At 32.3% G+C, this 12165-nt stretch overlaps 2 protein-coding genes across 3 annotated transcripts in view; one reads left to right on the top strand and one right to left on the bottom strand.

Moving 5' to 3' along the window:
• The window catches only part of LOC145694397 (matrix metalloproteinase-25-like), a 58544-nt gene extending 55661 nt beyond the window's left edge, over window positions 1–2883 (top strand). For both annotated transcript variants that reach the window (XM_081770575.1, XM_081770576.1), the window contains exon 11: window positions 937–2883. In XM_081770575.1, the coding sequence (XP_081626701.1) occupies window positions 937–1073 (137 nt within the window). In that variant the 3' untranslated portion in view covers window positions 1074–2883. The remainder of the gene's footprint in view (window positions 1–936) is intronic.
• Window positions 2884–3274: 391 nt separating this feature from the next.
• Window positions 3275–12165, bottom strand: part of Trxr1 (Thioredoxin reductase 1) — a 40957-nt gene continuing 32066 nt past the window's right edge. The window contains exon 8 of the mRNA XM_081770577.1: window positions 3275–11383. Coding sequence (XP_081626703.1) covers window positions 11260–11383 — 124 coding nt within the window. The 3' untranslated portion in view covers window positions 3275–11259. The remainder of the gene's footprint in view (window positions 11384–12165) is intronic.

Raw genomic sequence — 12165 nt, 5'->3', positions numbered from 1 at the left:
AAGTTCATCCTCACCCCTTGGGGTAAGGGTGTGGGAAGATGACTTTTTAAAAATAATCAGATAAGCTAGCAAATTAGTAACTACTGTAATTAGAGCGAATTAAACAAATTAACATATTTTCTCGCGTTTGCGCGGAGCTCTGCGGTTACTAGTTTTAAATATTAATTTATTGTGAATCTTAAAAAAGAATTTTAAAATTTTTCCGCCCCCTAAATTCTGCTGTGGTGGGATGAACATTTTCCAATAATTTTGCAGCGTCTACAATCTGTGGTAGGATGAACATTTTCCAATAATTTTGCAGCGTCCACAATCTGTGGTAGGATGAACATTTTCCAATGATTTTGCAGCGTCTACAATCTGTGGTAGGATGAACGTTTTCCAATAATTTTGCAGCGTCTATAATCCGTGGTGGGGTGAACATTTTCCAATAATTTTGCAGCGTCTACAATCTGTGGTAGGATGAACATTTTCCAATAATTTTGCAGCGTCTACAATCTGTGGTGGGATGAACATTTTCCAATAATTTTGCAGCGTCTACAAACTGTGGTAGGATGAACATTTTTCAATAATCTTGCAGCTTTCACAATCTGTGGTGGGATGAACATTTTCCAATAATTTTGCAGCGCCTACAATCTGTGGTAGGATGAACATTTTCTAATCTACTTACAAGCTATAGGCTTACTCCTTTCGTACTTTTAGCGTTTCCTCATATTTTTCCAAGTGTTGTGTTTCATAATTGCTTATCCTGATTACAGCTCTACCCGTATCACTAGATTACTACATGAGTGCATATATTAATTCCTCCCCATTTGTGTGTGTTCGATGCATTCCTTTACAGTTTTCTGAATCTGCAAAGTAGCCATAAGAGCTCCTTTATACCTGGCATTTTTATTAGCAAATCTGTTCTGATTTATGATTTCCTCCTTTCTTCAACAGGTATTACCTATTTCTTTAAAGGAACCTTGTTCTGGGGATTCAACAACACGTATATTAAAACCGAAGACCAATATCCATTACCGGCTCCACCATATTGGTTAGGATGTAAGGAACACCCGAAGAACGTCTGGTGGTGATTTGTGAACAAAATTCATAGACTGTATGTCCACTGGGACGCGATTGTTTTCTTCTTACTTCAAAGAAGTATATTGTATAATATGAAAGCTAGATAATCCTGTACAAATTTAAATCGGAATAATTATCAATGGTTTTATTTATTTGGATAACACAAGTATCTGTTGCACAATTATGAAAGTTTTTGGCAATAAACATTATTCTTGAATGTAGAGAACAATAATGCTTCAAATAGGATATGGTGCACAACGTAATAAAATACATGTAACATTGTATATATTGAACTAAGGTAGTGTTATATATTGGTATGCTTAGTTACCACTGTAATACACACGTTATTATAGTAGTAGTATATGTATTACCCTGAATACTGACAATCAGATGTAATAAATAAAGGTTGAAGAAAATTTCAATAAAACTGTGTAGATGATATTGATGTTTCTTTTATTGTATATATTCATGAAACATTTTAAATAGTAGTCGAAGAATAGTACGATTCGCATTTGACTTAACTTTCATTATTTGGAATATTTTAATATGGAATATGGATCATTTAGGGCTCCATCGGATTATGTGCTACTATCCAAATATTTTGTCCATATTAAAAAAATATATATATTTCAATAGTATACTATATTAATAGTAGTAGTTCTGAATCACTAACTGATCAACGCCCAGGAGAAACTACTTAAGCTAGAAACTTGAAGTTTGAACAGTGCATAGAATTTTGACATATGGTACCACTAAGGAAGGATTTTAGTAAATTCAATGTAGATTGTGTAGCCATTGTTATATAATAAGATGTTTATATCTTAGAATCCCTTAAGCTTAAGAGACATTAAATTTCATATTTCGACATTTCATTTAAAATAATTAAACACATTTTTTAGTGTTTTTCAATGTGTGAGCTAGAAAGAAAGAAAAGAAATGGGAAGAAAAATGGTTGGATATTACAATGCATGTTCATATCTCAGAATCTCTTAATGTTAGAGACATGATTTTTTTTTTATTTGGACTTTCAATTTAATTATACATATGATTCAACGTTTTTTAATGTTATCTGGACTGGAAGAAAAAAAAGGGGTGCGATTGTTCACTAAGATGTCCATACGAGGCATTCGAATTTCGTATGAGACTTCGAACACAGACAACTTCAGGGGCGGCTCTACAATGTAGTCACGAAGTCATGTGCCTTCCCAAATAATATAATAAAAAAATATATGTAAACAAAAGCACACAACTATGAACATTTATTGTTGCATACGAATAAGGAAAAGACTGAACAAAAGTTTTAGTTATATTAATATGCAGTCTGCAATCCTGATCGATATAGGTATATGGGAACATGGCATTAAGTCGTCATCTGTTCTGCTTGGTTCCTTCTAGCATATGCTCCTGTCACAGAACAGCCCTTTAAAACGCCTGGTCTTATAATGTAATCACACATCTTTCATGAGTTTTATATATATATATATATATATATGCAAGGATGCGCAAGTGCAATATGGGCCATGTATCCAAATTGGTGATTTAGTAATTTATCCTCGTATCCTTGAGCTTAATAGTATAGATCCAATGTTAGTCTAGTGAACCATTATCCTGATTAAGTTTTTGAATAGAGTTTGTGTTAAAAGTGTGAGACACAGAGCAAAACAACCTATTTTTAATTAGAAATATTTTATTTTCACGAAATCATAGTTGTTTTCTTTCTAACCATCACTCAGAATACTATGTTATCCTGTATCAGATACCACCATTTGTTACTCCAATTAATACTGATCTCTTTTCTATATTTAATAAGAAAATATATCTGTGATAGAACTCTCATTCCTTTCAGAGATATATACATCAGTAGTCAACAAATACACTACCATTTAACGTTAAATAAATCTGTATATAGTATTCTAAATTTATTTCAGATATAACTCTTCTAACAATAATCTTATTTTGGAAATAATAATAATAATATTAAACTGTTAATGAGAGAGCATTTTATGCAATTTCCCAACATCGCATTCTTCATCAACTTCTTATCACACAGTTTCTTTATTTCATTTCAGTACAGTAGTCTCTCTAAAACTCGGCCACGCCCAAGCAGTGCGTAAAAACTCCTGCAGTGCGGAAAACAAGACATTACACACTTCTTATATATATATATATATATATATATATATATATATATATATATATATATATATATATATATATATATATACAGGGTGGCCCAAAAGTAGGTATACACAACTGCATTTATCAAGTATAACATTCTAGTTTATAGACTTATTTGCTTCGACTGTTCCGGGCTTAAGTTATAAGTAAAAAGACGTTAAGAACAAATAATAAAGAAACTAGGTCTACCTGTTTGATAACAATAAGAAATGATATAAAATACAGTAAGGGACTGTACACCTACTTTTGGGCCACCCTGTATATATATAAAAGCCAGTTTTTGCAAAGTCGACTAGTTAATGTTCATTATAGACAACTTTATGCTTTCATAAAATATTTGTCTGTCTGATGTCTTTTATCAGGTAAATTACTGTACAGTGTATTCATTAATTTTCATTTTTATGTATAGTAAAGGCTCTATGCTTTCATAAAATATGTAATTTTCCTTTGTTTAAGGGTAATTGGGTCAGTTTATTCTCTGTTGTATTCTCAAGCAACCAATAAATACAAATACAGTACTATATTTTCTGAGGAAACACTCACACTTATTCTTTTTTAACCCTATTCCCGATAACCCAGTATTTTCACAAACTCGGCCACCCTTCGGTCCAAATTAGGTCGAGTTATCGGAACTCTACTGTACCATAAAACTATCCATCTAAATAAAAATTAAATACATATACGCTATGGGATTTCACTACTTCAGTCCTATACCTAGTCACTTTATGAAGTTAAACACTATTTCATCATTTTAGGACTTATAACACAATATTTCTGTTTATTTACGAAGTTTCATATTAACTAGGAAACAAATACAGACATTAATCATATTAACATTACGATGTATTGTGTATGAACATACTGCTATATTACCACACATACATACAAAATTTTGCTGCACGTGAGAAGATATTAAACCATGGTTAATAGATGATAGTATCACTAATCTAATTCCTAAAAAATATTCAGCTAGAACGAAATCTATGCAAATTAAATAACTCGTTTGATCTATACTAATGAGAGGTCACGATTGCCACAGAAAATAATCATAAATTTTCTGAAGAGTAGTATAGTCATTAGAAAAAGTATATACACTCACTTCTACAAGTTTTTTTCGTGACTATCTCCGAAACTGATCGACAAAGATACTCAAAGGAGGTAAAGACTATTTATTGGTGATTACCTTACATAAAGTATTATTTATGAAAACTTGACAGAAATATTTTCAAATAATATAGTTTCCAATTGAGTACTCTTTTTGAGGAAGCCTTTACTTTGGCCATTTCATTCATTTTTTTTTTTTTTTTTTTCGATTCTTAGATTCAGTAATTTGTTCTTTCGGTTCCGATGTTCAGCTGCGCATCGGTAAGTAGGGCCGCTTTAAAAGGGTATAGTGTAATACAGTAGGGTGGAGTAGAGCAAGATAGGGATAAGTAGGGTAGGGGTAGGAACGGGTTATCTTAAGGTTAGGGAAGTTTTGTCCCATTTTTAGGAAATTGTGCAGAACTGCAAGAATAAATCAGTGAATCGAAAAAGAAAAAAAAAAAGAAAAGAAAGAAATGAATGAAATGGCCAAAGTAAAGATTTGCCCTCTTTTTGTTCCGTTTAATATCTTGTAACTATTTAAAAGACCTTTACAAACTAACTTATAATTAATATTCTAGCCTTACCTACGACACGTACAACATTTGAAGATTTTATGGAAAATACGGCTACAAAAACAGGAATATTTCTTATGTTTTAGAGAAGAAAATGTGAAAGAATAGCCTGAGTAAAAGAAATTATATCGATTCAACCACGTTAAACTTTATATTTTATGGAAAGAACATTTGATAGTATTTCAAGGAGCATAAATACTTGAAAAATGGATTTTAAAAAAAAATCTGACAAAACAATTTTTGAAGAAATAAAAATTTAGAATTTCATTAATTTTTGTAAATCCTATTTATGAGTTAATATGTATTGTTAGACAATATACTGATGCGCTCAGAATATTAACGATCAACTCACAAACTTCAAATTCTGATTCCTGAATAACCCTTTAAGTTTTAAACTTTCGGTACTTACCTGAATCCCTTTTCATGAAGCATAAGAATAGGACTAACAGAAATAAAAACATGAACGGATAGAATAATTTTATTTTGGACATAAAGGACACCAAAACTGTCACCAATCAACTTAGGGACCCCAAAAACTATGAATATTCGGCAGTAAACTATGAAAACTATTCGACACTAATATCGGTCATTTTCAATAATTTTTATATGTAACTCGCACCCTCCTTAGTACTAATGGTGGCTGAATCTGGATTTGAACTGCATCGGAAGTGTCATTGTTCGTCTCAGCGATCCCGAAAACTATGGACTTGGCACTAATGTCATCTATTTCGGTAATTTATATATATATATATAAACTAGAGATGGGCAAAACCGGTTTTTGTAAAAACCGGAACCGGTTTCTGGAAAACCGAAAACCAACATTTCGGTTTTCCCCAGAATCGGTTCGGTTTTTTCACCGAAACCGGTTTCGGTTTTCCCCAGAATCGGTTCGTTTTTTTCACCGAAACCGGTTTCGGTTTTATCCAAAATCGGTTCGGTATTTTCATCGAAACCGGTTCCGGTTTTCTCCAAACCGGTTCGGTTTTTCACCGAAACCGGTTTCGGTGAAAACTTTTGAAAAACACACAAAACTATTTATGTGAAAACGGAGAACGAAACACTATTCTGATCAGAAATAGAACAAATTTTGAAAAAAAAACGGAAACGGTTTTGAAGAAAACCAAAACCGGATCCGGTGAAAAACCGAACCGGTTTTGAAAACCGATAACCGGTTTCGGTGAAACCAAACCGGTTTTCAAGAAAACCGAAACCGGTTTCGTTTTTTGAAAATTTTCAAAAACCACTTTCGGTTTTTTGAAAACCGAAAAACCGGTTTTTGAGCCCACCACTAACATAAACCGGAAGAGTAATCTCAGCAATTGTCTGGATAAAATACATCTTCATTATTCTTTCCAGTGGGTACACTCCTTTACATTTTCTGGAAGTATTTTATTTCTTTTACTCAAATACAAACTTATTATTTGCTGAGCAAAACAATATATTTACTTTAAAAACTAAATATTTGTAACAATTTCGCCAACTACCTTTTTGGCTTCATCAGACAATATGATACACAGGAGTAATGTACAATCTTGTACACAAACAACCGCTGAGGAAGCAAGATGTCTCAACGATTATTTGTATACAAGATTGTACATTACTTCTGTATATCATAGTGTCAGATGAAGCCAAAAAGTTAGTTGTGCGAAACTGTTACAAGTATTTAGTTTTTAAAGTAAATATATTGTTTTGCTCAGCGAATAAAATAAGTTTGTATTTAATTATATACAAAGCAAAGCTTCGCTTACTCGTATTTTTATTCTTTGTGAACAAGATGCCCATGGAGCTGAAAAAGCAATGATAACTCAGGAATCAGATTTTGAAGCAGGTGATATAACCGTGTTTTGTTCCTACTCAACATGTAGTTTCAACGCTTAAAAAATCGGTTACAGAGATTTACTACTTGGGCGGGTAGCGTCGATTCCACAACACGAGAAAAATATTCTGACAGTTGTAAAGAATTGGATCTACCTTATTGTCACTATCTACAATAATTTTCGTTTTGAGTAGTTTTTTAATTGCTATATACAATAATCTAAAAATTTCACATATACACACGTTGACAATCATGGAAGCCTTACATTTGATTTGGCAGTGATAACACATACCAACATTAGAAACGCATAAGGGGTAGCTGATCTTTTAAAAAAAATCATAATACTAATTCTATACTTACAAAAAATTCAATGATTGAAGAGACATACAAACCATGTAACTTTGTATTTTTCTAATGATGATCAGAAACTATTTCCTTACATACCACAAATACTCACACTATAATTCTCTGCTATATTCCCAGATTACCTAATCTTATATATAACTACTTTCTACTTCATGAAAAAGAAAAATCTTTTAAAAAATCAGGAAATTCCTTGTCTAAGATTTTACGTATATAATTTTAATGAATTGTTATACATTATAATTCACTATAGATTTTTTTTATATATATACATCAGCCACAATACTGTATTCGTAATGAATGCGGATGAAATCATTTGCAAATCCAATAGAACTGGGGTTCTCAACCTGTGATACGTACGACTTATGGTACTATTAATTAATAATATGCTTTAGTGGTACGCCGGTGGAAAAGGTTGAGAAACCCTGCAATAGACGATAAAACTCTTATCTGCAATGCTTCCAATATTAACAAGGTTATTAATGAAACCGTAATATTTTATTAGATAGTTAAAAGACGAGAAAGAAAAAAGGAAGGAGTAAAGAATAAAATAGTTTGCTCAATTTACATAGTGGACTCCATCTTGTTTTCTTCCTTAACATTTTCCCATCTACCCTTTTCTTGAATTTTTTACTTGCGACAAATCTTGCATCACAATTTTTTAATAAGTTTTTTTTATTAGTAACACTGAAGACATTTCAAATAAAAATTTTAATTTTTACGAAGGGAAGTCAAAAAGTAAATGGATTTGAGAAAAGATACATTTATTCAGCGCTGGATACTAGCAGTGTTACCAAACCCTAGTGCGAGAAAGTGCGAGTCTCTCTACTTTTTGATTTCCCCTCGCACTACGATAACAATACTGTACTAATGAAGTAAGTCAATTAAGTCTCATAATTGAATTAACAACATGTTTATTATTTCTAATTCAACTGAAAAGAAAAAGGTTTCCTTATAACAGTTTACAGCTGAAAAATCTTTTTTTTTCTTATTACAGAAAAAAAAAGACATTCCTTTGATAACGGACATTCTCTTAGTAACAGGCAGTTCTCCAACAGTTATGTAGTCTGGAATTTCCAGCACATTGTATTTTCCTTACTATTTTACATTAAATATTTTACAAGAGTTAAAAAAAAAAAAAAAAAAAAAAAAACTTAGAAACCTAACATCAACCACAATCCTCTCCCAACATGGGAGTTTCAGAAAGCGGCATCATTCCAGGTTTCAATGAATAATTTTTTCCAGAAATTAACCTGAGAACTTATTATCTGTAAGAATATTTCGAAAATACTTCTTCTGAAGTACCCTCTTTCTTTATATACAGTATGTACAAGATATACAAAAATGACGAAAGCCAACACGAATAAACTACCACAAAAATATATAACAATGATATAGAAGTTATTACATAATCTCTTGAAGGACAAAAATCTTATTGGGTAAAAGAAAATCTAAAAGTACTGATTCTTATCAGGAAAAGAAATAAAACTGTTCCACATATTGTGAATTATAAGAATTAATTATTTATAGACAGTTAGTTCACTGAAGAGCTCAAATAATTAACACATGCACAAATTGAACTGCCTGGAAGAAAAGTGCTTTACACAAGCAACTTATATAACATTTTGAGGATAGAAAAAATGTATTCATTAACAATGGAGAGTAGTTACGCCATCTCTGTTTTCCATCCCATTGATTTATAGGGGAACTATTTTTTTTTTTGCTTCCCTTAAAAGAGCTTAAATTTTAATGTTCTCATTTAATTTTTTTTCTTCAACTCTGCTTGAATGTTCCTTGCTTTCTGAAAGTGAATTTACATTATAATATGTAATTTTAAAATTACTTACACGAAATTTGATTATTATATATTAAAAGTACGGATGGCCAATTCCGGAATTTTTACTTTCTGAAATCCGCAAAGTGAAATCGAAAACTTCCGGAATTCGGAAAATGAAATTTCCGATTACCGAAAATTTTGGCCATTCCTAATTAAAAATAAATATATTTTTTTTTCCCCCACGAAGCAAGGAACATTTAAACAGCTTTGAAGAAAAAAAAGTTAAAAAAAAATTGAATCATTACCTTTCCAGTTCATGTCAAAGAAAACAGAAAGATAATTCCCCGTATAAATGAAAGGGCTAAGAATCAAAGATGGCGCAGGTATTCCACATCATTAAGAAAGAGAAAAACAGGCCCTGCTTTAACAGTTAAACATTAACTTTCTTGAACTTGTAAGTAGTATTAAATCTTTCTCACTGGGCCCTTTGGGTCTGAAAGTTTATACATATTTGCTTTTAAAAATTGTGTACCTCAGAGTTAAGGTATAATACTGTACATCCCATTTTGGCTGGAATCTTGCTCACAGTAGCTCTCACTTAAACTGAAAACGAACACAGTAAGAAATACAATTATACTATTAAAAAAAATGCTTTTGAAAGTAATGAGAGCGCAGTATCTGAAGTCCGACCTAAAACTGACCTAGCATAGTAGTTACAGAACACAAAGAACGCATTATTTTAGTAGTCGCCTATGTCTTCCTTTTTGAAACATACGTAGATCAGTTTTAAAAATATAAATTCGTACAGTGTGCCTTTGAAATAAAGAATTAACAAAAATATTTACATGATTTACAAACGAAAGTTAAACGAGTAAATTTATCGTAAAGAGACATATGCGTAATACTAAAATATAGGAAATATTAGACAATAATTAGACTAGCTTTTACATTGATAAGATGTTCCTGTAATTAATTAATTAGTTACTTTCTTTCTTATAACCTTCTCTTCGAAGAACAGAGTTATTTTCTGTTTCACAAGTTCTTGTGATTATATGAGGGTCATTTTAAAAGTCTTGCACACAACGCATGCACGACCGTTTGAGTGGTGTGATCAAGTTCAATTTTATGTCAGTTGTGAGTCAGAGTTTGGGCTTGACGGTTGTGTCTGTGTTGTGAGAAATTCAGTGTTAAAATGGAAGGTGAACCCGACTCAGGTCGGATTACACATAGTGACCAGTGTTTCTATATCAAAATCGAAACTCTACGTGGAAAGAATCCGATTCAAATTTACAATGCTTTGCGAGAAGCTTGTGGAAATAGTGTAGTGGATCTTAGCACTGTATCACGGTGGTCAGCTCGTTTCCCTGAATGTCGTGTAAGCACTGAGGACAACCCACGAAGTGGAAGACCATCAACTGCAACAGACTACAGCTCTGAGATTATTGTAAATGACATTTTGAGAGAGGATCGACGAAAAACATGTGAGGAAATTGCATATTTAGCCAGAATGTCTGTCACTTCAGTTTACAGAATCATTACTGAAAAGTTAAAGATGAGAGAGAAAGAGAGTGAGAGAGAGAGAGAGAGAGAGAGAGAGAGAGAGAGAGAGAGAGAGAGAGAGAGACGATAATGCAAGATCGCATATTACCCTACAAGTGAGGGAAACACTCGACAAGTATTGATGGGAAATACTTTCCCACCCACCGTATACTCCTGATTTGAGCCCACCAGACTTTGATTTGTTTCCCAAACTGAAGGAACCACTCCGTGGTAAAAGTTTCGATATAATTGACAAAGCTTCCAGTGAGGTGTTCCGAGTGATCAGACAGCTCAATAATAAAGGTGCCCTATCCGGAATACAGAATTTACCAAAACGTCGGGAAGCTATCATAAGCAAGACTGGAGATTATATTAAAGACCTGTAAAGATATTTTGTACAATAAATTATTTACTTTCATATCTTTCAGTGAGCAGAACTTTTGAAACGACCCTCGTAATTACTCGTCATGTATCAGTCTTTAATAATCTACAATTATTGGTTTAGAGACCACTTAAATGGTCTATTCAATATTCAATCCATATAACTCTTCACGTATATACAAGAAGTAAAAAATATACGGGAAACTATGTCATATATATATATATCTACAAATATATATCGTACAATATCGCATAACAGACTCTCCGTTTCATTCTAGTATATACAGATATGTTCTCAAACGTACAGACAATGAGTTCTCAGGTTAACTACAAAAATAAATTCTTCCTGACACACGTCAAAGTCCCATCGACTTTCGATTATAAAGTACCTATTAAAAGCAGAACAAATTTGTACTGCGCCCAATTTGATTATTCCCATTACTTTCTCAGACGATGACGTGCGAATCAGGAAGAGATGTCTAACCTCAGCAATCGGTTATTGTTGCATCTACACCGGATCTTTTAGTGATATGAGTTCTAATAACTTCTTCTGCACACGTAGGATGAATCCCGACAGTTGCTTCTAGCTGTTTCTTCGTAACTCCACATCTGAAGTGAAAACAACATGCATTAGTTCGACAATATCAATTACACAATAATTAACAGATCAAGTTTGGTAGTATGCTTTCATTTATTTTATTTACTTATTTATTTATTTATACAGATTTCTGGGCATCACCGCCATCTACAGTCTTAAAGCTCGTCATGTATTAGAGATAATGTCCCTCGGCCAGCACACTATTTGGGTTTCATAAATTCACCGTTTATTCTTTCTAGTATCATGAATAAAATCTTTAGGAATCTCTTAGGAGACTATTTAGATATATTTTGTGACGATATTATTATACATACTGATACTATCGAAAAGCATAAAGAAATCTTAGAGTTAGTTTTGCAGAGACTTCGACAATGGGGTATAACAACTTCTAAAAGGAAAACTAAGCAATGTAAAAATAAAATAAAATTTTTAGGATATGTTTTTTCAGGTGGATATATGATGATCGATGATGACCGAGTTCAGGTAATTAAAAATCTACCTAAACCTAAAAGTCGAAGAGCGTTGAGTAAAATGATTGGTTTCTTGTCATACTATTTAAAATTTGTTAAGGACTATGGTGAACTAACGGGTTCTTTACATGTTTTAAAGCCAAATAAAATACCTTTTCGTTGGGGAAAAGAAGAAGATGATATATTAGATCAGATAAAAGAAGCAATTATTAATCATATTGTATTGAAAGTTCCAGACTTCTCTAGTCCTTTTGTAATGCATATCGATAGCAGTAGTCGAGCTTATAGCTCTATATTAAGTCAGTATGATGAGGAAGGGCGAC

The sequence above is a fragment of the Thermobia domestica genome, chromosome 9, assembly GCF_964235325.1.
Source record: "Thermobia domestica chromosome 9, izTheDome1.hap1.1, whole genome shotgun sequence".
Taxonomy (NCBI): Eukaryota; Metazoa; Arthropoda; class Insecta; order Zygentoma; family Lepismatidae; genus Thermobia; species Thermobia domestica.
Note: the sequence above shows the minus strand (reverse complement) of the source record. Positions and strands in the feature narration are given on the sequence as shown.